Source organism: Dipodomys merriami, unplaced genomic scaffold, assembly GCF_024711535.1.
Source record: "Dipodomys merriami isolate MVZ:Mamm:240054 unplaced genomic scaffold, mDipMer1.0.p SCAF_7, whole genome shotgun sequence".
Lineage (NCBI taxonomy): Eukaryota > Metazoa > Chordata > Mammalia > Rodentia > Heteromyidae > Dipodomys > Dipodomys merriami.
Genome location: NW_027206290.1, coordinates 33,253,335 through 33,279,299, shown reverse-complemented (window position 1 = coordinate 33,279,299; position 25,965 = coordinate 33,253,335). Strand labels below are relative to the sequence as shown.

Here is a 25,965-nt window from a genome sequence, read left to right as displayed (position 1 = left end):
GAAGACAATCCACTACCGCGAGAGACCGTGGAGACCGCCAGAGGCCAACACAGTTGTAGGGAGAGAGGTAAAGGGAGCAGATGGGTATGGAGGACTGGAAGTTTGCTCGAGCTTCTGGGGTTCGTCTGGGGCTCCCCGGAAAGCGCCTTTGGAGGTGAGGACGCCTTCAGGCACGATCCTGCGCGCTCCGGAACTGTGGGGATCCCGAAAGTGGCGCTTCCTGGAGGGTGGGCGCGTGGTGGCGCCGCCCCTCGCGGACGCGCGTCGAGCGCCCTCTGGCACCGGGCACGGGGCGCAGCCCTGCCAGCGGCTCGGGGCCGAGCGAGCCCTCCCAGGTGCGCCAGGGAGGCTGGGCGGCCGCCCGGAAGGTGCGCTGCCCCGCCCCGGCCCTGTCCCCGCGCCCCATTCCCGCGTGAAAGCGAAAGTCTCCGGGCCCGCGGAGGTCACGGCCGGGGGGCGGGGCGGCGCGGACCGGGGAGCGGGCGCCGGGCACTCGCGGGGCCATGGATGGGTTCGGGCGCCGCCTGCGAGCCAGCCTGAGACTGAAGCGCGGCCACGGGGGTTAGTGCGGGCCTGGGGTTGCCGGGGTGAGGGCGCGGGGACAACGCGGGGTCCCGGGACTGTAGCAGTCTGGAGGGTGTTGGGGACCCGGGCTGGAGTCCCGGGAGGAGTCGGGATCCGCGGGCCTTTTGAGCGTGAGTCCGGTGCGCGCGGGCGATCGCGCAGGTAGAGGTGCAGGGTCGGGCCGGGCGGGGCGGGGTGGAGGTCAGCGGAGAGGCCGGGCCCACTCGAGCCCAGAGGAAACCCTTGTGGGGGGCCCCCGGGCCACGTGTCGTTTCATCCAGGAAGCTTGTGGTGCAACCGCGGGGTGCCTGAAGCGCCTGGGGCCCCGGCGTGCCCTCCAGGAGGCGCCGCCTTAGCCCCACGTCGCTGCCCGGGCTTGCAGCTTGCCTTTGCTGGTCCCGGCCGCACGCAGAGCCCCGGGGCCACGAAAAACGGGTCTCTGGGATGACATTCACACCCTCCCTGGGGGGGTGGGCGGGTTCTGGGCAGGGTGTGGCAGGCGGGTAGCCCTGCTGCGGACACCTGCTGCGCTGCCCTCCCCGTGTGGCCCGGGACCCGGGCGCTCCTCCTACCCCTCATCCCGCAAGGAGAGCCCCCTGTCCACGACGGTGCGGATTCAGTGATAAGAAGAGAGGCACTGCTGGTTGCATTAGTGCGCCCCGCGTTGGACAGACCGCCCTAGGGGAGGCCAGTGTCCTCCCCCCTGCGCCGCGATCTGCTCCTCGCCCTCTCATTCTGCCTGCGTCGCCCCTTTTCCCACCCTGGCTGCTCTTCCCAGCACCGGGCAGATCCACCTGCACCGTGGGGCGGGGCCGGGGAGGGGGGCGCGGAGGCTGGGCTTGCGCAGTGACTGCACCCGAAGGCAGGCAGCCCGTTCTCTCTTCTCCAAGAGCATGACCTGGTTCCCCCCCCCCCCCCCCCCGCCAGCCCCCAGGGAAGTCTGCTCCAGTGCTTGGGGTCGGCTTCCTATGGCTCCTAGGAGACATTCCCGTGGTGTCCCCCGCCCCCACCCACCATAGGTCTGGTGATTGTGTTTGGGGGAGAGTCTCGCAGAGGCTGACAAACTAGGTAGATGAGTTGTTTGTGTTGGCATGTGTCCTCAACCTCCCTGGGGTCTTCCAGCTTCCCCGGGGGATTTTTCCGTTCCTACTTTTGCCTTTCTGCCACCTGGGTATTTGTTTACTGGGGGAGGGGGCAGGGGGGAGGAGAGAGGACTAACTGGGGAGGATTAGAGGTCCTGGGTTGAACACAGCTCAGCTGGAAGAAGAAGCCCTAGCGTATCCGCTCAAGATGCCAGAAAATCCCCATACCTACATTCTAGACAATTCTGGGACTTCAGTCAGGTGGCTATGGGAGGGGCTTCCTGGTAGAGGAACAAGTGTAACCAGACTCCTGGCTTCTCTTGAAAGGGTGGCTCCCTTCTCTGCTCTAAATAAGCATTCCTACCCAGGGCTCTGGGTACTCTCAACACTATCAGGAGAGGAGCTTTTGACTTCGTGTGGACTTTGAAGACTCCCTCTGCCATTGACATAATTATTGGACCAAACTTTAAAAAAAAATCTTTTTTATTTTTTTGGGTCTGGTTGTGGGGCCTGAACTCTGGGCCTGCCTCAGCCCTTCAGCTCAAGGTTAGTGCTCTACCACTTGAGCCACACGCCACTTCCGGATTTTTTTCTTTTTGCTTATGTGGTGCTGAGGAATCGAACCCAGGGCCTCAGGCATGCAAGGCAAGCACTCTACCACTGAGCCACCTTCCCAGACCCCCTCCCCCAAAAAATCTTAATCAGTGCAAGGCAGTGATATCTTGGTGACAGGGAGTATTTGGTCCTGTCCCTCCTTCCTTCCTTCCTTCCTTCCTTCCTTCCTTCCTTCCTTCCTTCCTTCCTTCCTTCCTTTCTCTCTCTCTCTTTCTTTCTTTCTTTCTTTCTCTTTCTTTCTTTTTTCCTTTCTCTTTCTCTCTTTCTCCCTTTCTTTCTTCTCTCCTCTCTCTCCTCTCTGTATACCAGTGCTGAGGTATGAAATACATGAGTTTGATAAATGTGAAGTTTCTTAAGGAAGAGAAAGCAGTCTTTTGTTAAATGTCTTGGGTCTCAGCCCAAAAGTCTAGTTCACTTTTTTTTTTTTTTTTTTTTTTGGTCAAGGATTTCTGACTTTGGCTGTTCCCCTATCTCTTCTGATAAAGCAGGAGGAAACAGGCTAAAAATGCTGCTCCAAGGATTTAGGAAAGGACATGATTTCCTGAGCTTCTGGACCATCATGAGAAGGTTCAGGTTCTCAAGGCCCTTTGCAAACTCTGTGGGATATTTGCTGTGGAAAACTCTCAGAGGCAGGAGCCTGGACAAATCTCACCCTCCACAGATCTGATTAAATGACCTCTTGGTTGCTCTTATGCTTCACTTTCCCCATCTGTATCAGGAAGCTGCTAGTTCCTCAAACAGGCTTCAGTATAGGTTGTAAGACATAGTAATGGCTGTGTGTCCTGACTCACCTGGTGAAATATTCAAAACATACTTCGTTACTGTGACTAGGGCTTCGGGCTTCCCCCTAGAGTCATGACTGGGTCCTTCTTTTTTATGTTGCTTTCTTTTTTGTTTGTTTGTTTTGTTGGTTGTGGGACTTGAACTCTGGACCTGGGTGTTGTCCCTCAGCTCTTCAGCTCAAGGCGAGCACTCTACCACTTGAGCCACAGTGCCACTTCCAGTTTCTGGTGGTTAATTGGAGATAAGAGTCTCATGGACTTCCCTGCCCGGGCTGGCCTTGAATCCTGATCTTTAGCTCTCAGCCTCTTGAGTAGCTAGGATTACAGGTGTGAGCCACTGGCACCTGGCTATTGCTGTTTATAAAGACGGGGAAAGTGGGCTAAACTTAAGTCCTTGTACGTGGCTAGGCAGGTTTGTGTGCCTCTTGAGCCACGCCCCCATCCTTCTAGAATCCTGGCTTTTATTAGTTCCTGTCTACAGTTCTTGCAGGCGAGCTCCCTGTCTTTATCACCCTAAAACCCCTTTCTTATTCTCAAACTCCACTCCTTTCCAAAGGGATGCTAATTCTTTGCAGGAATGGCAGGCACTATTGTCAAATCACTTTGCCTCCTGCCTTTCCTGAGGCAACTTCCTGGCACATCTTACCCTATGGCTTTTCTATTCCAAAAGTGTCTGTGAGCTGAGTGTGCACACCTGTAATCCCTACATTTGGCAGGATTTGTTCCATCATGGTTGGGCTACGTGGGTTTACAGGGTGAGACCCTGCCTCAGCAGAACAAAGGTTTCTGTAGGGATACTAGATGGTTTAGTACTATCTTTTCTCTCTTTTTCAGGCTTCAGACAATGCATTTCAACTTGCTGACCTAGCCCAACAAGGAGAAAGTTAGAGCAGGAGTGGGGGTGGGTTGGCCATGACCCGGATGCTTTGTACTGCTGCTGAGTGACTTCTGGCAGTTAATGCAGCCAGTGCCCAACTTTATGCTGGGATAAGTTCCTGAGTCACTGTTTCCTATTTGGAAAGAGGGAAGCTGCTGGACCCTGGGACAGCCCCAGTATCTGCTTTAGCCCAGGAAATGCTACAGGGAGAGAAAGAGAATTGTTATTGGAGTTGTTCTGGAAGTATCTACAACTCTCAGCGCAGATCTAGGCTTATTCTCTTCTATCAGAAGAGAATCTTTGGAGTCCATACAGACTTCCAAGGATCCCCTCTTCCATTTAGATAATTATGAGGCCAAGCATTTCCCTTTATTAGGGCAAGGTCGTGGCCCCTTAGTGCACGGAGTGTTTGGATCTATACTCTTCTTTTTCTCTTCATGTTCTTGGGACCCATCTGAACATTGTCCTGAGCACTGTCCCTGAGCTTTTGCGCACAAGGCTAGTGTTCTACCACTTGAGTCACAGCTCTACTTCTGGTTTTTTGATAGTTAATTGGAGATAAAATCTCCAGTTCTTTCCTGCTGGGGTTAGCTTGGAACCCTGATCGTCAGACCTCAGCCTTCTGAGTAGCTAGGATTACAGGCATGAGCCACTGTCCTGTGCTTTTGATGGACTGAAGGGTTTGTTGGTTGGTGTCAGTCCTAGGGCTTGAACTCAGGGCCTGGATGCTGTCCCTGAGCTTTTTTGCTCAAGGTAGTACTCTGCCACTTGAGCCACAGCTCCACTTCTGGCTTTTTGGCTGTTAATTGGAGATAATCTCACAAATTTTCTGCAATCCTTAGATCTCAGCCTCCTGAGTACCTAGAATAATAGGCATGAACCATGTGTCCTGTGCTTGTTTTTGTTGTTGTTGTTGTTGGTTGTGGTGCTTGAACTCTGGGCCTGGGCGCTGTCCCTCAGCTCTTCAGCTCAAGGCTAGCACTCTACCACTTGAGCCATAGCACCATTTCTGACTTTTTCTGCATATGTGGTGCTGAGGAATCGAACCCAGGGCCTCATGTATGTGAGGCAAGCACTCTACCACTGAGCCCCCTTCCCAGCCCCTCGCTTTTTTTGTTGTTTTGTTTTAAAATTTACTTCATCATCATTATAGAGATGATGTACGGAGGTAACATTTATGTGAGTCAGGTAATAAGTACATTTCCTCTCATACAGTGTCATCTGTTCCCTCACTCTCCCATTCCCTCCCTCCTATCTCCACCCACAAGTTATATAGTTCACTTTCATCAATGCCCACTGCTGTACTTTGCCATCCTTTTTCTTCAAGTTCTGTGCCCATCCTCCTGCATATGCACATGTGAATACACTGTATATAAAGAATACAGAATCATCAGAAAAAGAAAAAACAAATTTAAAGAAGTCTTTTGTGGGGCTGGGAAGGTGGCTCAGTGGTAGAGTGCTTGCCTTGCATGCATGAGGCCCTGGGTTCAATTCCTCAGCACCACATGAGCAGAAAAAGCCAGAAGTGGTGCTGTGGCTCAAGTGGTAGAACGCTAGCCTCAAGAGCTGAAGAGCTGAGGGACAGCGCCCAGGCCCAGAGTTCAGGCCCCACTACCAACAAAAGAAAAAGAAAAAGAAAAACAAAACAACAACAAAAAAGTCTTTTGTTTCCATATCTTGGGAATTCATTGCAGTATGTATATTATTTTATATAAATAGGAAGAAGTGCTTAGGCATTTCACCTTTGTGGTTCTCTCCTAAGACTAGCCTCTTTCTGTCCTGTGCTCTTAATGGGGATCTGGAAATCTTGGAGTCTCTAGAATTTGGCAGGTGGCTTTGTGGGGGTTTTCAGGCTCTGTTGACCACGGTGAGAAGTGAAATGCTGCCCATTAAGTCCTGAGGATGCAAGGTCCCAGTCCTGAGATTGACCCACAGGTCCAATGCCATTGGGCCTATATTGTAAATAAACTGACAGCTCAGAACTCAAAGCCCAGAGCCCAGAAGCAGTTGAGCCTCTGCGCTGCTTGCTGTTTGCTTATGACCTTTCGTCTCACCACACCCTGGGGCTGTAGGGAGGAGCTGAGAGCTGAGCCGCACTGCCAGGATGCTGGCTGTGTCAGTATCACTATATATGTGCAGTTGCCTGCTGGGCCTGGTTAGATCCTTCTTTCTCAATTACGGAGTGCCCAGGATGGAAACTGCTCTACCCTTTCTGGAAGACAGAGTGTGGCTGTGCTTCACAGAGTTGTGGCTGGAGACAGAAGCGGCAGCCTCCGTAGGCTGCTTGTAGCCAGCCTGGGGGCAAAAAGGAGAGTCTTTCATGCTCCTAAAGGCACGGGAAGATGGAAGGACGGAGGGTAGGCCAAGCCCTCAGGCTCTTCCGAAACCGGTTACCTGGACTCCGAGCAGGTCAGGAACTGGATTGCCCATTTCCTCTTTATCTTAGGGTGACCCTCTCAAATAGGGTTTTGTTTTGTTTTTGTTTTTTTTCTTTTCCCTCTTTCATGTATAGGCCAATTGGTCTCCCACGTGTCTGGGTTCGGTTTGCCTGGTTGCTGTGTTGAGCTGCGTGTTCCTTCTGGGAGGTTGGGGGTGGAGGCTGGTGTGTTCACAGCCTCTCGCCCTGTGGGCCTGTGGGCATGTTCTGATGAGTTAAGATGAGTTTATTCACCTGGAAAACCATTCCAGAACTGGCCAGGTGGGTCGAAATTCCATGGTACCAGCTGCACGTGGCCGCATGGCCTCTCTAGGACCTTTTTTCAGTTTCCACGTCTATGATTTCTTTCTTCCTCTTGGCTCTCCCATGGTTTTCAGTTTCCCAGGGCAGGTGTGGAAACTGCCCACTTGGCCCTGGTAACTGGCAGTACTGGACTGGCTCCAGCTATCTCAGCACAAGCAAGAGAGAGGGGGAGAAGTTGCCCAGATTGACCCAGAAGCCTCCAGCTGGACTGATGGATGACATACTGAAGGGAACCTGGCTTCTCGGTTTCAGGAACCCCCCAGGACAATGCAGGAGACGCTACCAAGGAACCAGAAAGGACCCAGGACCATTCTCTATCCAGCTTTGCTGGGGGACAGCACTTCTTTGAATACCTTCTAGTGGTTTCTCTGAAAAAAAAGCATTCAGGGGATGACTATGAGCCCACCATTACCTACCAGTTTCCTAAGGTAAGGACTTACCGTGGAGAAGTGTTGAAAGGTGATGGGATTTTATACTTCCTCTCCCCACCTGCCTGGGCTTGAGCTCTGAGCTTGCTGCTCTCATTTCTTTTGTAGCCTGAACCTAATGCTCTGCTATCACCCAAGGAATCTAGGTCTGCTTTGTGATGGATGGACTGAGCCTCCCTAGCTGGGAAAGTCGGTGTGTGTTCTTGCCCCTCTAGGGCCTCCTGGTTCTTCCAAATTCTTCCTTCAGTCACTTTTCTCTGCCGAGAAGCTTACTTACTGTCAAACCTCCTAGCCCCATCTCCTCCCTGGTTGTTGGGGAAAGGAGAGGGTGGGGCAGCCCCCAGCCAGCAGGCAGGCCCAGGGCTCAGCTATCACCGAAGCATCAGACTTCTTCATGTTTGATCGTGCAGTGGGTGAAAGGGTGAGAATTGGGCATCTTCCTGTTAACTCCTCTCGTTAGCAACTGCATTAGCTGAAGAGTCTGTTTCTCTTCTCTGATGTGGTATCTCTCTGATGTTACCCTCCCAAGGCCTGGGCCACCACAGGGCCTCTCTGTAATCAGTGGAAGCCCTGAACTCTTTCCTTCCTCTATATATCCCGAAGATATGGAAGTCTACCCAAGTTTATCTTGATGTGGCCCAGAAGGAGCTGTTTTGTCTTAGGGGGCCATTCCAGGCAGACTTGTGTGAAGTGAGCCCAGGAATTCTTTGGTCCCCTGGCTAATGGATAAAGCTTATCCTCTGATAGTTTTACCACCTCAGAAGAAGCCCTATCAGGCTTCCGTTCCTCTTTAATGCCCCAGCAATCCATTGTCTCTTTTCCTTGTAGCGAGAGAACCTGCTTCGGGGTCAGCAGGAGGAGGAAGAGCGACTGCTCAAAGCCATACCTTTGTTCTGTTTCCCAGATGGGAATGAGTGGGCACCACTCACCGAGTATCCCAGGTAACACTCAGCCTTGGGGTGCGGGTGTCAGATTGGGAGAGAAGGAGCAAGTGTGAGCCATCTTGTGGCTCCTGTGTCTCCCTAACGCCATGTACATGATGATTTCCGACCATGGAGTACATACTGGGGTATGAACTCAGAGACTTATACTTGCTAGGCAAGTGCTTTGTGGCTTGAGCCACACCACTAAACCCCCCCCCTTTTTTTTTTAAACTTGAAGTTATTTTTCAGATAGCATCTAGCTTTTTAAAATGTGAACTGCCTGGGATCAGGATCCTTCTGCCTAGACCACCTGCATAACTAGGATTAAAAGCATACACCACCACATCCAGTATGTGTTGCTAAGGCCAAAGATCTTTGCTTCATTTTGACCTATTGCCAGATCACAGTCATGTTCCACCCCATCCCCACCCCCACCTGCCCCAGAGCAACAATCAATGCTTTTGACCCGCAGAAGCTGGGCTCAGCAGAAGGCCTTGCACCTCTAGGAAGATAATATCAGGAATCTTTGAAGTTGACTGCTTGAGTTCACATTCTGACTTTAGCACATAGGTGTGGACTTTGGATAAAAAATATCCTCTGAACTGGGCACTGGTGGCTCAAGTCTATAATCCTAGCTACCCTGAAGGCTGAGATCTGAGGATTGCAGTTTGAGCCAGCTATGGCAAGAAAGTCTGTACACTCATCTCCAATTGAACACCAAAAAAAAAGAGGCAGAAGTGGAACTGTGGCTCAAGTGGTGGAGCACTAGTGAGCCTTGAGTTAACAAGCTCAGGGACAATGCCCAGGCCTCAAGCTCAGGTCCAGAGCGAGAGCAAGAGAGCGAGAGCGAGAGAGAGAGAGAGAGAGAGAGAGAGAGAGAGAGAGAGAGAGAGAGAGAGAGAGAGAGAGAGAGAGAGAGAGAGGTTTTTCAGGCTAACATTGGGGAGTCACATGAGTTCTCATAGCTACTTAAAAGACTAATAGCTGAGAATTGTGGCCCCAAGCCAATCAAGGCAGGAAAGACTCTTATCTCCAATTAACTACCAAAAAAAAAATGCTGGAAGTGGAGCTGAGGCTTGAGTGATAAGAGCATCAGACTTGAGCCAAAAAGCTAAGGAGCAGCACCCTTGAGTTTAAGACCCAGTACAGGTACAAAAAAAGAAAAAAAAAGACCATTCCAGAACCTCTGTTTCTTCCCTTTTAAAATTTGGGTAATAATTGAACCTCTCTTAACTGGTTGTTTTAAGATTTAAGTAAGGTGATACCTTGAGGGCTTACTGCCCTGAATGTGCTCAGACATTACCGGTGTTCTTGCTACCAGGTTAAAAAACAGCTCCTCTGTGTCTTCTTAACACTGACTACTTTCCTGTTACAAAATCTAGTGAGCAAATGCAAACTAAGCACTTTCTTCTCGTTCTTAGGGAGACCTTCTCCTTTGTCCTGACCAACGTGGATGGGAGCAGGAAGATTGGCTACTGCAGGCGCCTCTTGGTCTGTGCTGCTCAGAACTGCCTTCTCCTCTCTGTAGCCTTCTCAGCTCCACAGCTGGGCTTGCTCAAGTCTCAGTTGCAAAAGCCCAGGCTCACCAGCAGTGGTGGTGGTAGGGAGAGTACAGCCCTGCACCTGTTGTCATGTTAGTGCCTCCTCTGCCCGCCCACAAGAATCAAGACAGGGCCCCTCCTCACCTGCCCCTGGGTACCCCAGGCTTTGACCTGTGCCGCCTCCCATTTTCAATAGGTCCATTTGTGAGAGACTCCATGAGAGTTCTCTCTATCTTCACTATCCAAGCCTGCTTGCTTTAGGCTTCTGGAGCCTCCCAAGAAGAGGCTGGGATTTAGACAATTGCTTTCAGCTTTTAGGGTCTCTGGAGGGTTCTCCAAGGCACCTTTACAGTGCCATTTTATCATCTCTAAACTCAGTTGTTCCCCTTTCCTAAACTTTAGATCACAATGGCCCTGAAGGCAAGAGGGTTTGCCTTTGGGACCCCAGCCCCTTCAAGGTAATCTTCTTCCCTGCTGCCATTCCCATGAATGGAACCTTTACGCAGCCAGGCCCTTTCTGCATCTGGCCATTAACCCTCACCCCCACCTTTCTCTGTGTCCGTCAGCCTGGGTGGGAGAAGCCCTTAGGGAGGCTGTGGCCCTGAAGAATCCTCTTGTTTCTCCATAGCCCACAGGCCCTGGTCCTCGCCTTCCCAAAGTATACTGCATCATCAGCTGCATCGGCTCCTTCGGCTTGTTTGCCAAGGTAGGAGTGGAACAAGATTCCTCAGGGCCTGTTGGGCCTGTTCATCTTCCCAGCGCTGTCTGGCTGCTGGCCCTACCTGTGCAACCTGAGCCTTTAGTGAAGCTGCTTCCTGACAGCCCAGTCAGCATCAGGGCATGTGGGCAGACTGAAGAAGAGAGAGGGCTTTGATCTACTTGATTTCAAGTGACTCTAGAGGTCCGTCTTTACCCTCCTCCACCCCCAAAGCCACTGTTTCCATTTCCTTCAAGGAAGAAAGCCTTGGATGCCAGTCAAGGAGAATGGCTTCAGGCCTTTTGAGGTTATTTGGTTTCCTCATCTGTCAAATGGACCTAATGATCACCACCTTCCAGGCTCTGGGGCTTTTTTGTGAGGTCCAAGTGAGATGTAGGGCATGCTGGGCACTGATGGCTCACACCTGTAATCCTAGCTACTCAGGAGGCTGAGATGTGAAGATTTCTCTTTGAAGACAGCCCAAAAGACTCATCCCCAATTAATCAGTAAAAAGTTAGAAGTAGAGCTGTGGCTCCACAGTGATAGAGTGCCAACTTTGAATGGCTAAGTGAGAATGCAAGGCCCTGAGTTCAAGCCCTAGTACTGGTACAAGAAAAAAAAAAGGATAAAGAAGGGATACATCCTGTCTTGGTGGGTAGGAACTGCCCCTTGGCAGGTCTCTTGGAAGAAGAATTCTGTTAGCTTTTGCTTGGGCAGAGCTTTTATCTGTATTGTTCTAAAGGCCAAAGGTAGTGTCTGGCCCTAGAGAGACTCCAGTGGGAGCTGGAGGACAGAGTACCACCCAAGAGGCTACCATTGCAGGCTCTTATTCCAGCCAGTGTCATTGTGGATGATGACTTTGCTTCTGGAATGACTTCCTGGTGACAGTAGTTTTATGTTGGTGTTGTGAGAAGGGAGGGATATGGATTTGTATATGGAATATGAACAGAAGGTGAGGCAAAAGCAAATCTTGTTCAGGATGGAGAAATCAGATTATTGGGCATGAGACCAGTGTCTGTCCAGTATAGCTAGCTGGTGAAGGGACCCAGGAGATCCATGAAAATAAGCCAGACCAGTGTGAGAGCCCCATGATGCTCAGGGGCATCCTCTGGACCAGGCTTCCCACGCTCCTTTCCCTGCAGATCCTGGATGAAGTGGAGAAGAGGCATCAGATCTCTATGGCCGTCATCTACCCGTTCATGCAGGGCCTCCGAGAGGCTGCCTTCCCTGCGCCTGGAAAGACTGTTACCCTCAAGAGCTTTATCCCTGACTCAGGCACAGAGGTAGGTTAACAAATAGGTGAGATCCCATTCTCCACCTGACTGTGGCACCTCTTACCTCTGTTCTTCCATTTATCAGGTTAAGGACAGAGAAACGAAGCCAGGTAGGGACTAGGAATTGATTAGAATTCTAGGCAGAGCTGAGATCAAACACACATTTGCTGAGTGTCTTAATTTGATACCCTTAAGCAACTAAGTACTTACTAGTCCATTTAAGCTTTTCTGAGTGAATCTTTATTGAGAAGTAATTTTTTTTGTTGTTGTTGTTTTTTTGTCGGTCATGGGGCTTGAACTCTGGGCCTGGGCGCTATCCCTCAGCTCTTCAGCTCAAGGCAAGCGCTCTACCACTGGAGCTACAGCGCCACTTCCGGTTTTCTGGTGGTTTATTGGAGATAGGAGTCTCACGGTCTTTCCTGCCCGGGCTGGCTTTGAACCGCGATCCTCAGATCTCAGCCTCCTGAGTAGCTAGGATTACAGGCGTGAGCCACCGGCGCCCAGCTTTTCCATTTAAGCTTTTGTGAGTGTGTGTGTGTGTTTGTGTGCCAGTCCTAGAGCCTGAACTCAGGACCTGGATGCTATTCTAAGTGCTTTATTGCTCAAGGCTAGCAGTTTAACACCTGAGCCACAGTTCCATTTTCAGCTTTTTTGGAGGTTAATTAGAGTTGAGTCTCATAGACTTTCTTGGTCAGGCAGGCTTTGGAACTGTAACACTCAGATCTCAGCCTCCTGAGTAGCCAAGGTTACAGGTATGAGCCACTGGTGCCTGGCTCCTGAAACTTTTGTGTATGTGTGTGTGGCAGTGTTAGACTTGAATCAGGTCCTGGGCTCTATCTCTAAGCTTTTTTTCCTCAAGACTAATGCTATGATCCACATCTCCACTTCTGGCCATTATTATTATTATTATTATTATTATTATTATTATTGGAGGTTAATTGAAGATAACTATCTCTTGGATTTGTCTGCCTGGCTGGCTTCAAACCTCGATCTTTAGATTTCAGCCTCTGGAGTAGCTAGGATTACAGTATCCAATGCCCAGCCACTGAGTCTTTTTGTTGTGATTAATATACCATGCATATTGAGGTTTGGGTGCTGTAAGGGACTTTGCTCCCAGCCCCCAAACTGCCACTTGGCCCCACACTTTATTGTGTACATCTGTCCCATGTACTTACCTCACGTCCTCCATCTGTCTACTTCTTATCACCTGTCCCCCATCCCAAGCCCCACCCATGTTACATGGGTTGGTATTGTTTTAAGTCACCAGACAGACTGTAGCAGCAAGGAGAAGAATGTTGTTGTTTAGAACTTTAGCCTCAACCCTCTGGGAATTGTGGAGAGTCCTTTTGCACCTCCAAGCCTTGGCTTTTCCACAAAGAAATAGGAGAGTGGCTAGAATTTTTCATTAACAGGACAAAAGAAGTACAAAATGCTTTGCTGTTCGCTAAGTGGTACTATTTTCTGTATACACAGTGGTATTCATAAGGAACCCTGACCTCTTGGAGCTAAATGTTTGATGAGGAAAGATACATGAAATAAATAAGCATGTCAATAAATAGGTAATTAAAACTAAGTACATTATGATGAAATCAAAACCATGGCACTCCATGAGGAAAAGCCAGGAAGTATTAGATGACTAAGGGAGGCCTGTGAGGCCTGAAAGATGATGGAATGAGACAGGAGAGCAGAGGAGGAAAGGCCCAACCTATGAGACCTTCAGGCAAACAGCCTTTGCTCAAGAGCAGAAACTCACTGAGGGAGAGGAGTATGCTCAAGACATGAAGACCTCATGTTAAACATTATACTGTGCCATCCTCTCAGTAGAGAAAAGTACTAGCCAACTGCCAGTTGGCTCACACCTGCAATCCTATCTACTCAGGAGGCTGAGATCTGAGGACAACAGTTTGAGGCCATCTTAGATAGAAAAGTCTGTAGACTCTCATCTCCAATTAACCAGCAAAAAGCTGGTAGTAAAGTGGTAGAGCACCTATCTTGCATAAAACAGCCAAGAGAAAGCTTGAGGCCCTGAGTTAAAGTCTCAGTTCTCAGTTCTGGTGCACACATACCACACTACCACACCACATCTCTCTCTCTCTCACACACACACACATACACACAGAGGGAGAGAGAGAGAAAGAAAGAGAAAGAGAAGGAAGGAAGGAAGGAAGGAAGGAAGGAAGGAAGGAAGGAAGGAAGGAAGGGAGGGAGGGAGGGAGGGAGGGAGGGAAGGAGAGAGGAATGAAGGGAGGGAGGGAGGAGGGAAGGAAGGAAGAGAGAAATGAAAGCAGAGGTAAGGAAGGAAAGCACTGGTAAGTTTCAGCATGGGAGATAGACTCTCTCCTATGGGGAGAATGAGTAGGGCTCACCCAGGCCCTGAATTTTGGGGGTCTGTGTGATCGTGCATTGTGATGACCTCTCCCTCTCTGGTTTCCTACAGTTCATCTCACTGACTCGGCCCCTGGATTCCCACCTTGAGCATGTGGATTTTAGTTCTCTGTTGGACTGCCTCAGTTTTGAGCAGATTATTCAGATCTTTGCTTCTGCTGTGCTGGAGAGAAAAATCATCTTCCTGGCAGAAGGTCTCAGGTGGGCCCACTACTGAATGGCCAGCTTGAGCTGTATCTCTGGGCTCAAGGAAGCAGGCTGGATGTTCTCAAGGATGTCAGACTGAAGGACCTAGATGCCTACCCTCTTGTTTCCAGTTCCTGTAGCTATACTTTAGGCCTAGAGAAGCAGTTCTTATAACTACCTTGCCCCTCTTTCTGAACTTGATTGCTGCCTAAACCTGAGGAAGCTTCCAGTCGTAGCTCTGAGAAGGACAAACTATCCCTTGGGCAGCCAGGTGGGTCAGGGTAGGGTGGATGCGAGCTGATTCTGTCCTTGCAAAGCTGAGGGCGGGAAAAGAGGGTGGAGACCAAGACTTGAAGACAGATAATGGAGGGTAAGCCCATCTATGCATTTATTCGCTCATTCAGCAAACATTTATTATGTGTCAACTGCCAGATGCCAAGCATTGGAAAGATACCAATAAGCTCCTTGACCTTAATGGGGAGCAGGATTGTGTAGAGGTGAAAAGCATAGGTATTGATTAAAATCAACAGGAGTTTCAAATCCTCCTCCTCCTTCTCCTCCTCCTTCTCCCTTCTTCCTTCCTCTTCTCTTCTCCCTTCTCTTTCTCTTTTGCTTTCTCCTCCTCTACTTCCTCTACCTCCTCTTCCTCCACCTCCTCCTCTTTTTTTTTTTTTTTTGGTGCTCATACTGAGGTTTGAACTCAGGGGGTGTTGCTCTCATTTGGCTTTTTCCACTCAAAGCTGGATCTCTACCACTTGAGCCACTTCTGGCTTTTTGCTGGTAAATGAGATAAGAGGCTCACAGACTTTCCTGCCCATACTGGCTTCAGATCTTCAGATCTTCAGATGTCAGCCTCTGAGTAGCTAGGATTACAGATGTGAGCCACTAGTCCCCAGCAGTTACTTAACTTCTGAAAGTCATGATCTGATCTGTAGAATGGAAATTATTTTACCTATCTCATTAAGGTCCAGAGATTAGGTGGCTAGTATCCTGCCAGGTACACATGATAAGTCCTAGCTGCTATTCCTACTAAGTTCACAGTGGAGTACATTTGAAGCAGGACATGATCATGACTTTATATTGGGGATGGGAAGAACCAACGATGTTGAGCTGACAACCTTTTAACCTTTAGGGAAGAAAAGGAAATTAGGGAGCCAGACTAATCAGGGAGCTGAGATCTGAGGATCAAGGTTTGAAGCCAGTCCTGGCAGAGAAATCTGTGAGACTCTAATCTCCAATTAACCAGAAGTGGAGATGTGGCTCAAGTGGTAGAGTGTCAGCCTTGAGTGAAAACGCTAAGGGAGAGCAGCCTGGTCCTTAGTTCAAGCCCCAGCACCTACACAGAAAATGAAAAAGGAAAGGGAAAAGGTAGTTAGGGAAATGCCAGAGGTAGAGGAGAGATGAATGTTGTAGGCTCCAGAGGAAAAGAAGCTTTGGTAGGGATTAGGGTCTGTGCATTGAAAATTGGAAGAAAAGCAGTGATAACCACAAAGGAATGAGTCATAGGCTCATCCCTGTGTGAAGAGGTATCATCGTATGCTTTGGAAATAGCTTGTCCACTTCCATCCCTGTGTGGAAGCAGGGGTTTTCTGTGGTGGCCAGGCCTCAGGCTCCGGCCTTTTCCCTCATATCAGCGTTTGGGAAGAAGATTAGAGGATGTACCTCCAGGAAAATATCCTCACTCCCGACTTCCTTCCTACAAAGATTTTTCAGATCCTGAGGCTCATGCTGGGAGGGGACTTCCAGTCAGCCAGGGATTTAACTAGACCTTCAGAGACTCAGTCTTTCTGATACAGGAAGTGCTAGCTTGGTACCAAGAATCGGAACCTAGGTTTCCGCATCTCTGTTTTCATTGGCCTCAGTGAGGTACAATTTGGCTGGAAAAATGAAGAGCCATGAAAGCTAGCAGAGAATAGAGAAGGCAGAAATTGGTGTTCTCTCTCTCTCTCTCTCTCTCTCTCTCTGATCTATCTATCTATCTATCTATCTATCTATCTATCTATCTATCTATCTATCTATCTATCTATCTATGGAACTAAGTGATGACTGTGAAGAATGCTTTGTAGCCAAGTCTAGAGTGGCCACCTCTCTGGGACTTTCCATAAAGGAATCCTTGCATAGAGGTTTCTGGAACCTAGGAATTTCCCAAGTTAACTAAGGCGTTGACTTGGTAGCTTTCAATAATCTCAAATGGTCCCAAGAGAATCATGTGAGGTCACATGGGGTTGAGGGTAGATAGGCACACAGAAGATAAGGCTTTGTCTCTCTGTGGTCATGACCGTTCCTACTCTGTGAGTTCCTTAAAAGCAGGGCCAGAGTCTTACCCTTTCCCAGTAGCCATGTCCTCTGATGTCCTCACATCAGAGAGTCCCAATCATTTCTCTGCTTGAATGAAGACCTCTCTTCTTCCTCTCTTCTTCTGAGCTACTTCTATTTTGGATTAGAAATGAGGAGAGTAACTGGGCAAAGAGATGAAAGGAAGCTCCACCCTGGTGAGCAGAGCCAGGGCTCACTCTGTCTGCCCTTCCCCTCCTGACAACAAGTAGCTACAAGTTCTGTAACCACCATGGCTCTCAGACTTGCCTTTCTACACCAGCACAGGTTGTACTGTCAAGGGCTGCTATATGTATTGGGCTGTGAGGGGGAGTCAAGGGAGGAGGCTTGGGAACCCCTCTGACTCTCACCTCTGTGCTCTGTGCTCCAGCACTCTGTCTCAGTGCATCCACGCTGCTGCTGCGCTGCTCTACCCCTTCAGCTGGGCACACACCTACATCCCTGTCGTCCCAGAGAGTCTTCTGGCCACTGTCTGCTGCCCTACCCCCTTCATGGTTGGAGTACAAATGCGCTTCCGGCAGGAGGTGATGGACAGCCCCATGGAAGAGGTACGCTGCAGCAAGAAGAGTGCGTGAATTTGGAGCCAGGCAGACCTAGATCTGGACCCCAGCTCTGCTGCTAACAGCTGTTTGATTTGGGGCAAGTTACTTCATCTCTTTAAGCCTCGAGATTCCACGTCTATACGATGGAGCTAAGTGTTCAGTTGCGGGGCCTGACACATCCATAGAGTATGGGCTCTCTTCTCTGGGATGATTTCTCTTTGGGCAGTATGTGATATATTCAGGGATCCTGAGGCTCCTACACCAGCCTGCTGTAGGGAGCAGTCTCTGGAGGCATCTCATCTCCCAGCCTAGTGGATGACCATAGCTGGTCTGTACCGCACACCCCCCTTGGAGTCTGTTCAGATCACTTGGAAGTGAGCTGTCCTGCAAACAAAGAGTCTTAAAAAATTTTGATTCTTGGGCTGGGAAGGTGGCTCACTGATAGAGCACTTGTCTTGCATGCATGAGGCCCGGGGTTCGATTCCTCAGCACCATATAAGCAAAAAGAAAAAAGCCGGAAGTGGCGCTGTGGCTCAAGTGGTAGAGCGTTAGCCTTGAGCTGAAGAGCTGAGGGATAGCGCCCAGGCCCAGAGTTCCGGTCCCATGACCGGAACCCCCTCCCCCCGCCCCACAAAAGTTGATTCTTGTAATAAAGTGCCATTTCTTTGAGTAGCTCAAAGCAAATGAAGATAAAAATCCATTCAAATCCTCTTTGATTTTGTTAGCTTTATTATTGATTTATTTAAGTTGTGTGTGTGTGTGTGTGTGTGTGTGTGTGTGTGTGTGTGTGTGTGTGTGTTAGTACTGGGGCTTGAACTCAGGACCTTGTGCTCTTGCTCAGCTTTTTTGTTCAAGGCTGGCACTTGAGCCATATCTCCACTTGAGGCTTTTTGCTGGTTAACTGGAGATACAAGTTTCTTGGATTTGTCTGCCTAGGCTGGCTTTGAACCTTGATTCTCATATCTCAGTCTCCTGAGTAGCTAGGTTTGCAGAGTTGAGCCACCAGTGTCCACCTTTTTCTATTTCTTCTTTTTCTCCCTCCTCCTTTCCTCCTTACCCCCTTTTCTTCTGTGCTGGTACTGGGGGTTTAATTCAGAGCCTTGTGCTCCCCCTGCTTGCTGGCTTATGGTTGGTACTCTACTCTGAGTTGCACCTCTAGCCCAAATTTTTTCAAGTTAATTAGAGATGAAGTCTCATGGACTTTTCTGCCTGGACTGGGGCTTTGAACTGAAACCTTCCTGATTAGCTAGGATTGACAGGCATGAGCCACAAGCACCCAGCCTGTCTTTATTTCTTGTCTGTGACCCTGACCCAGAACAGGGATTCAGTGTGAAAATGACTGTTAGAGAAATCTATCTCCCGTGTAGAAGAACAACATGAAACATGTGCTGTGCTTTCAATTGTTGTAGGATCAATAGGCTAGCATGTTTTGATGTCTGAAGGCAGGAGAGCTACTTGGGCTGTTGGCCCTGGCTAATCACCATTTCATTCCATGCAGAGAAGGCTAGAAGGGCAGAAAGGCTAGCAACTAAAGAGGCCTGCATCAGCCTAGTGGGAGACACTCCATTTTATACAAGACATAGTTGAACTCCAGAGAATCCACTTTCCTTAGCAGAAGTCCACACAGGCCACGTAGAACCAAGTACAAAGTTGAAAAGTCCTGCAGGAGGTATTGCTGGGCCAGGGAGGCAGGCTGAATGGCCCTTCTTTGCTCCCCTAGCTCGCTCACCCTTCCCTGCAGCTGCTGACTTGAATACACACGCCCTTTGAACTGCCCTTAGCACTGTGACTAACTGGGCCAGAGTATTAGCTTTCTGTTTAGCAATTAAACTTCAAATGTCCCAACCCCCAAAGTTATGAAACTTCCTGAACCTCCAGTTCCTCAGAAGTTGGGGCCCTCCCTCAATGGTCAGAGCAGGGGGAAAGTAGAAAGACTCTGGTTCATGCTGTTTCAAAGCCTTGGCTTACTTTGCTCTTAAGCAGCTACTCTGAGAAGCAGACAGGGGGTGAGAATGAAGGAGGGCCATTTGGGCAGAGTGACTGGGGTTGGGGTGGGGGATGAGAATCTCTTGACTCTACTTATAAGCTCTTGGACAGACATTATTCCATAGACCATAATATGCCCAAAGAAGACTTTTGGGAGCAACTTTGAAAAAAAAAATTCTTCATGTGCAATCATTCCTCCCACCCCCTAGATGAGCAGCCTTTCTTTCACGAAAGCATCTGAGCCTATGTATACAAGCTGTTTCAGGCCTGAACTAGTTCAGCTTTTCTCCAAAGATGGATAATTGTAGTGTGTGCTGTTTTGGCATATTTTCAGACCATCTCTTCCATGCAGAGAGGGCTAGAAGGGCAGAAAGGCTAGCTACTAAAGAGGCCTGCACCAGCCTAGTGGGAGACACTAGGCTGTTTTGGAAGAAGGGAACATATAGGAGATTCTTCACTCTCCTGTGAAGACTTAGGTAACAAATTGAAAAAAAAAGAGGCCCAACACAGGATTTGGGGGATTGTGGCACACTGGTGACCCCGTGTGGTGATGCCCCTGCCTAAAAGGGAATGGCTGAATGCTACCCTTGAATTTTTGGCTTGGATTTAGTGCGTTCACTTGGCTTTTTCACTCAAGGCTTGAACTCAACCATTTGAGCCACCCTTGTACTACTGCTTTTTGTGATTAATTGGAGATAAGATTTTCTCAGATTTGTCTAACGGGGCTGGCTTTGAACCTCGATCCTTAGATTTCAGTTTCCTGAGTAGCTAGGATTACAGGTGTGAGCCACCAGCTCCTGATGGAATGCTGCCCTTTAAAATGTGGAATGGGCTGGGCACCAGTGCTCACTCCTGTAATCCTAGCTACTCAGGAGGCTGAGATCTGAGGATCATGGTTTAAAGCCATCCCTGGCAAGGAAAGTCCAGGAGACTCTTATCTCCAATAAGCCACTAGAAAACCGGAAGTGGTGCTGTGGCTCAAGATGTAGAGCACTCTCCTTGAGCTGAAGAGCTGAGGGATAGTGCCCAAGCCCAGAGTTCAAGCCCCACAACCGACCAAAAAGTAAAATAAAGTAAAATATGGAATGGTGTGTGAACTTAGGATGTTTCAGGCAAAGTCTGAAAACCCAAATTTCAGAGAAAAGATTTCAACATAAATATTGGGAACGAATCCAATTCTGAGGAGCAAAGAAACAGATCTTCTGGTTGGTTGTAATTCCTGGTTTTGATGACAGGCCCTGAGGTCAGGATGGTACCCCAGGCTTCTCCTACTTGTCTCCCCAAAACAAATGTCTCTTTATTCTGTCTCCTTCCTCTTCTTGTTGATGCTTATTTTCTTCCCTTACTGAATTTCCTGTGGAAAGCTCCAACTTTCTGATGGGGCTTATTTTATGAGAGTAGTTTTTTTGGTGTAGCCATTGAACCCAGGGTCTCATGCATATTGAGCACACACTCCACCACTGGCTCACTGAAGCAGTTTGCAACAGAATCTCAGCAATTAATTGTATATCAAGTTGGTGCAAGCACCAAGAGGTCAAAACATGTCTGTCTTGATCCTTGAGCAGACAGAGATGAGCTGAGAGAGCAGAACACAATGCCAAGGACAGCTCAATGTAGGCTTGAAAACTGGTTAACTTTTATCAGCATTATGACCTTCAACTTACAATTATTATTATTATTGTTTTTCTGGTGCTTGTATTGAGTCTTAAACTCAGGCCTGGATGCTGTCCCTTGTCTTTTTTGCTCAGGGCTGGCACTCAACCATTTAAGCCACAGCTCCACTTGCAGCTTTTTTGGGTGGTTAATGGCAGTCTCACAGACTTTTCTGCTTTGGTTGGCTTCAAATTATGATCCTCAGATTTCAGATTCCTGAATGATTAGGTTAACAGGTGGGAATCACTGTTGCCAGGCCGCAACTTACCTTCTTGAAGATTGTTTCCTCCTATGCCAAATGTAGATAGCAATTACCTCACAGAAATGTTGCCAGGATTAATGAGATAAATTATGCAGTTTTTACCTTGTGTGCTATGTGTTAGATGTTCAAATAGTGAAATAATTTCTCTGATCAAGGGAGTGACTGGCTATGATTTTCTCATATTACTCCCCTTTTACCTTAGTGAAATTTCCCATCCCCTTTCAATGTACAAACACATATACTTTGACTGGAAGGGAACTCAGGTTTCTAGAGGAAAATAGTGAGGGATGGGGAATGCCAAGCTGGAAATGAGAATTGAATGTGCTGATTTTGTTGTTACCTGGGCCCAAAGGCATAGCTATAGGCAGAAATGGGGATGGTCTGTGAAATACTGAGATTTATGAAGAGGTGATGTCATTCTGTTTACTTCAGGTGCTGCTGGTAGATCTTTGTGAAGGAGTCTTCTTATTGTCGGTAAGTATGTGGGTTCAGAGCCCTCGCAGGCCTACTTTAGTCTCATGTTCCATGAGACTATTAACTTGTGTTAATATAACTTCTCTCCCAAGGAAGACACAGGCAAAGACCAAGAAGACTTCCTTACAAGAAAATCATCAATGGCTTCTTTTATGTGTGTATGTGTGCTGGTACTGAAGATTGAACTTTTGAGTGCTTAGATTGTTTTTAACTCTACTACTTGAGCTACATCTCCACTCCCAGCTCGTTGCTGGTCATTGGAGAGAAGTCTTATAGACTTTTCTGTTAGGGCTGGCTTCAAACCTTAAATCCTCTGATCTCAGCTTGCTGAGTAGCTATGATTACAGGTGTGAGCCACTAGCACCTGGACTAAGATGATCTCTTGCTAATGTTTCAAGGAAAAGTGGAGGCAACAAACTAGTTTGAGCTGCGGTTTATGGTGGTTTAGTGATAAAGTAGGGGTGTGGAATTCATGCTATCTTCAAGTTCTGTTTTTTGGGCAGTACTAAGATTTGAACTTGCTCGTTAAGAGCTTTACCACTTCAGCCATGCCTGTAGCCACTGCTTCATGCTTTCCTGCTCTCCTCTCCAACTGCATGATCTCTGAGCTGACTCGTCTTCTCCTAGGTTGGTGATGAAAAAGACATCTTACCGCCGAAGCTTCAGGATGACATCTTAGCCTCTCTTGGCCAGGGGATCAATGAGTTAAAGAGTAAGTCATAGGCCTCTCCTACTTTGAATTTCTCCAAGGTGATTTGAGGGCATGGTTCCTAATCCTCCTCCCACACCATCTTTCCCCCCAGTACTAGGACTTTAACTCAGGGCTCTGTGCTCTCCCTTGGATTTGTCCGCTCAAGGCTGGTACTCTACCACTTGAGCCACACCTCTACTTCCACCTTATTTTTGCTAGTTAATTCAAGAGGTAAGCTCACAGACTTGCCTGCCTATGTTGGGTTGGATCCATGATCCTCAGATTCCTGCCTTCTGAGTAGCTACGATTACAGGTATGAGCCAACAATGTTGGCCCAACCATTCCCTTTAACTCAAGTGAATTCATTCAAAAGAATCCTAGATCCTGAATATGACATTTTATTTTTCCTAACAGTCACCGAGTACCCACACCCAGACTCCCATTTTAATTAGTCAATCAGTTGTGAGCCCTTCCCAATGCTTTCTCGTGTTTCTGACCTGTAATGGAAGCTGTTCTTGGAGGCTAGTTTGGGTAATTGATCCTTCTGTGACTCTGAGATGGCCTTTCTGTGTTTCCTGTAGCTTCAGAACAAATCAACGAACATGTTTCAGGCCCTTTTGTGCAGTTTTTTGTCAAAACTGTTGGTCACTATGCTTCCTATATCAAGCGGGAGACCAATGGGCAAGGCCACTTCCAAGAACGGTCCTTCTATAAGGCTCTGAATTCCAAGACAAACCGGCGATTTGTGAAGAAGTTTGTGAAGACTCAGCTCTTCTCTCTTTTCATTCAGGAAGCTGAGAAGAGCAGGCATCCTCCTGCAGGTACAGTGACAGTCCCCATCATATGCCAGAGAGGGTCCTCTTTAGGACAAAGCCTGGCTTTTCTCCAGAGACCTAGAACTAACCTGAAACCTAAGAAAATGCCTCATATACGTTGTATAAAAGTCAATGTGTTTGTCCACCAGGACGATTTGCTTTACTTTAGATCTAATAACAGCTAATTGCCCCATTTATATGCCTTTTTTTAGGCCAGAGAGAGCCTGGGGACCCTCGGGAACTGTGTGCACATGGGAGGGCACAAGGGACATGGGTGTAGACAGTTTGTTTTTGTTTTGGTCGGTCGTGGGGCCTGAACTCTGGGCCTGGGTGTTGTCCCTCAGCTCTTCAGCTCAAGGCTAGCGCTCCACCACTTGAGCCACGGCACCACTTCCAGCTTTTTCTGCTTATGCATGCATTCTGCCACTGAGCCACCTTCCCAGCCCTTTTCTGATTTTCTTCTTTTTTTATGGGGGTTGGTCATGGGGCTTGTCCCTGTCCCTGTGCTCTTCAGCTCAAGGCGCAAGCTCCACCACTTGAGGCATAGCACCACTTCTGGTTTTCTGGTGGTTTATTGGAGATAAGAGTTTCACGGACTTTCCTGCCCAGGCTAGCTTTGAACCGTGATCCTCAGATCTCAGCCTCCCAAGCAGCTAGGATTACAGGCGTGAGCCACCAGCTCCCGGCTCTATTTCTGATTCTTATTTCTTAGGTCATCACATTCTGTTTGACTAGGCAAATGCCTCAAACATGTATTTCAACCCACAGGTTATTTCCAACAGAAAATACTTGAATATGAAGAACGAAAGAAACAGAAGAAACCGAGGGAAAAGACTGTGAAGTAACAGCTATGGGGAGGAAGACAAACTAGACCCGCAGGCTTGTTCGACACTTTGGCACTGCCAGTGTGGTAGGATGGTGGAGCTCTCAGCCCCAGAACCCACAGCCTCCTTCCGAGTCCTGGTGACCAGTTCTTGCTGGAACCTGGTGTGTATTTTGGGATCTCTGTTGACAGCTTTGGAAGGACTTTGATGAAGGCCTGACCTCAAGTTCACAGAACTGGACTAAAGCTGCTTTATTTTTTATTTTTGCAGAGGTGACAGTGAGAAACAGTAGTGCAGGTGTTGTAGGTGCTTGGTTAGAAGCTGCTACAACTGCCATCTCCTAGGAACCACTATTAAGAAATTCTCAACAGAAAGAGCTGTTGGGAGCCCAAAGGCTTCAAAAGCCTATAGACATTCAAGATGATAATAAAGATGAAAATTTTATTGTTTACATGTATGTGTGTCAATATCTGAGGCAACACATTTAAATAAACTGAGCTGTAAGTGGAGGATCTGGTCATGGTGTGCTGATTGAGCTCACAGGACCATAGGGGCCTGTAAGAACACAGAGTGCAATCAGCGCTAGTCCCATGGAATATCCTCAATCTAGGGAGGAGAGGCTGCTAGCTGGAAAGAGGCAACTGCAGCCTAGGGTAGTGTGAGGGCAAGAATCTCAGTCCTCAGAGCCTACATGACTATAGTAAGACTGCATGGCTTCTATAAATAGGCTGGCTTGTCCACAACTTAAGTCTGGACTAGTCTTTTTAGTCTTCTGCCTTCCATGTCCAACTGCTTGGATTTTGAGAACCCTTTTAGCTAAACACATTTGTATCAACAAATTCTGAGACAACAGGAATCACAATGTTAAAACTCTGAAGGAATTTAGGTCACCTAATTCTCCTGCCCCCCTATATAACTACTGACAAACTAAACATTGTAAGAGATGGAAACTTTTTTTTTTTTTTTGGTTCTGGTCATGGGGCCTGAACTCTGGGCCTGGGCGCTATCCCTCAGCTCTTCAGCTCAAGGGTAGAGCTCTAACACTTGAGCCACAGCGCCACTTCCGGCTTTTTTCTTTTTGCTTATGTGGTGCTGAGGAATCGAACCTAGGGCCTCAGGCATTCAAGGCAAGCACTCTACCCCTGAGCCACCTTCCCAGCCGATGGAAACGTTTTGAGGCATCTTATTCCGTGTGTGTGTGTGTGTGTGTGATTATTAGGGCTTGAACTCAGGGCTTTATATATATATATAGTTGGTCATGCGGGCTGAACTTTGGGCCTGGGTGCTGTCCTTCAGCTCAAGGCTGGCACTCTACCACTTGAGCCACAGCATCACTTCCAGATTTTTTCTGCTTATGTGGTGTTGAGGAATCGAACCCAGGGCCTCATGCATGCGAGGCAAGCACTCTACCACTGAGCCACCTTCTCAGCCCAGGGCTTTATATTCGTTCTTAGCTTTTTCACTCAAGGCTGGCACTCTGCCACTTGAGCCCCATCTCTACTTCTCACTTTTTGCTTGTTAATAATAATTTCAGACTTTTCTGCCTGGGTTGGCTTTAAACTGCAATCCTCAGATCTTGGCCTTCTGAGTAGCTAGGATTATAGGTGTGAGCCTCCAATTTCCACCTTTTCCACCTAATTAGCTACAGCACCAAGCCAAGCTTGGGAAATCTGTATTTCCTAAAAGTGTCTTTGGGTGACTTTGATGGTTGGCTAGGTAAATGAAGAATCAGGGTTGGTGGAGGTCTTCCATAAATGTACTTTTGATCTGCTGCTGCTGCTGCTATCTAAGGCTAATGAAAGGATATAATGAATACTTCGGTGTTTTTCAGATTCCTTTTATGCTAATAAATTCTAGAACACACATTTCAATTACCCTAACAACTTGGTTTATAACTTCAATTCATAAAAGCCTAGTATTGTGTGGCAGAAAGCAATGGATTAAAACTCAGTAGACAGGATTTTGGGCTCCATTCTGAAAAAACATCAGTATACGTGACACTGGTATTCAGCCTCTTCAGACCTTAATTTCCCCAAATTCCTCAATTTCCAGGTAATTAACACCTGTTGTATTTATTGAAATAATCAAACAAGACAAGAGACATATCAATACTAACAAAAAATTAACTGTCCTTTGCCCTGGTACTTTCTAGTGTATTTCTCTATCCCAGATGCTGAAGAATTTGCTAGCAAGCAAAGCCAGTGAGAGATTGATTTCCTTTCCTGCTATGATCTAGCAAAGAAATTAAATGCTTATGTCTCATTGTTAATCTAGATCTGCAATGATTCGT

At 48.1% G+C, this 25,965-nt stretch overlaps 1 protein-coding gene across 2 annotated transcripts; it reads left to right on the top strand.

Annotated features, from left to right (window-relative positions):
- The first annotated feature begins 413 nt into the window (after window positions 1–413).
- On the top strand, window positions 414–24,126 carry Dennd2d (DENN domain containing 2D). 2 transcript variants are annotated; one of them, XM_070006272.1, is made up of 12 exons: window positions 414–561; window positions 6,913–7,088; window positions 7,917–8,029; window positions 9,433–9,502; window positions 10,181–10,258; window positions 11,392–11,532; window positions 13,961–14,109; window positions 16,799–16,976; window positions 21,304–21,345; window positions 21,973–22,057; window positions 22,618–22,857; window positions 23,620–24,126. In XM_070006272.1, the coding sequence occupies exons 1-12, from the start codon at window positions 504–506 to the stop codon at window positions 23,694–23,696; spliced, it is 1,407 nt and encodes a 468-aa protein (XP_069862373.1). In that variant the 5' UTR covers window positions 414–503; the 3' UTR covers window positions 23,697–24,126. The 2 variants fall into 2 exon arrangements, with proteins under 2 accessions (XP_069862373.1, XP_069862372.1); XM_070006271.1 differs by lacking the exon at window positions 414–561 and adding an exon at window positions 6,064–6,329.
- Window positions 24,127–25,965: the final 1,839 nt, after the last annotated feature.

Coding starts and splice junctions, on each gene's coding strand:
- Dennd2d (XM_070006271.1), top strand. CDS start 6,263: ATGGAAGGACGGAGGGTAGGCCAAGCCCTCAGGCTCTTCCGAAACCGG. Junction 8,030..9,432: donor CCACTCACCGAGTATCCCAG/GTAACACTCAGC, acceptor TCTCGTTCTTAG/GGAGACCTTCTCCTTTGTCC. Junction 11,533..13,960: donor TCCCTGACTCAGGCACAGAG/GTAGGTTAACAA, acceptor GGTTTCCTACAG/TTCATCTCACTGACTCGGCC.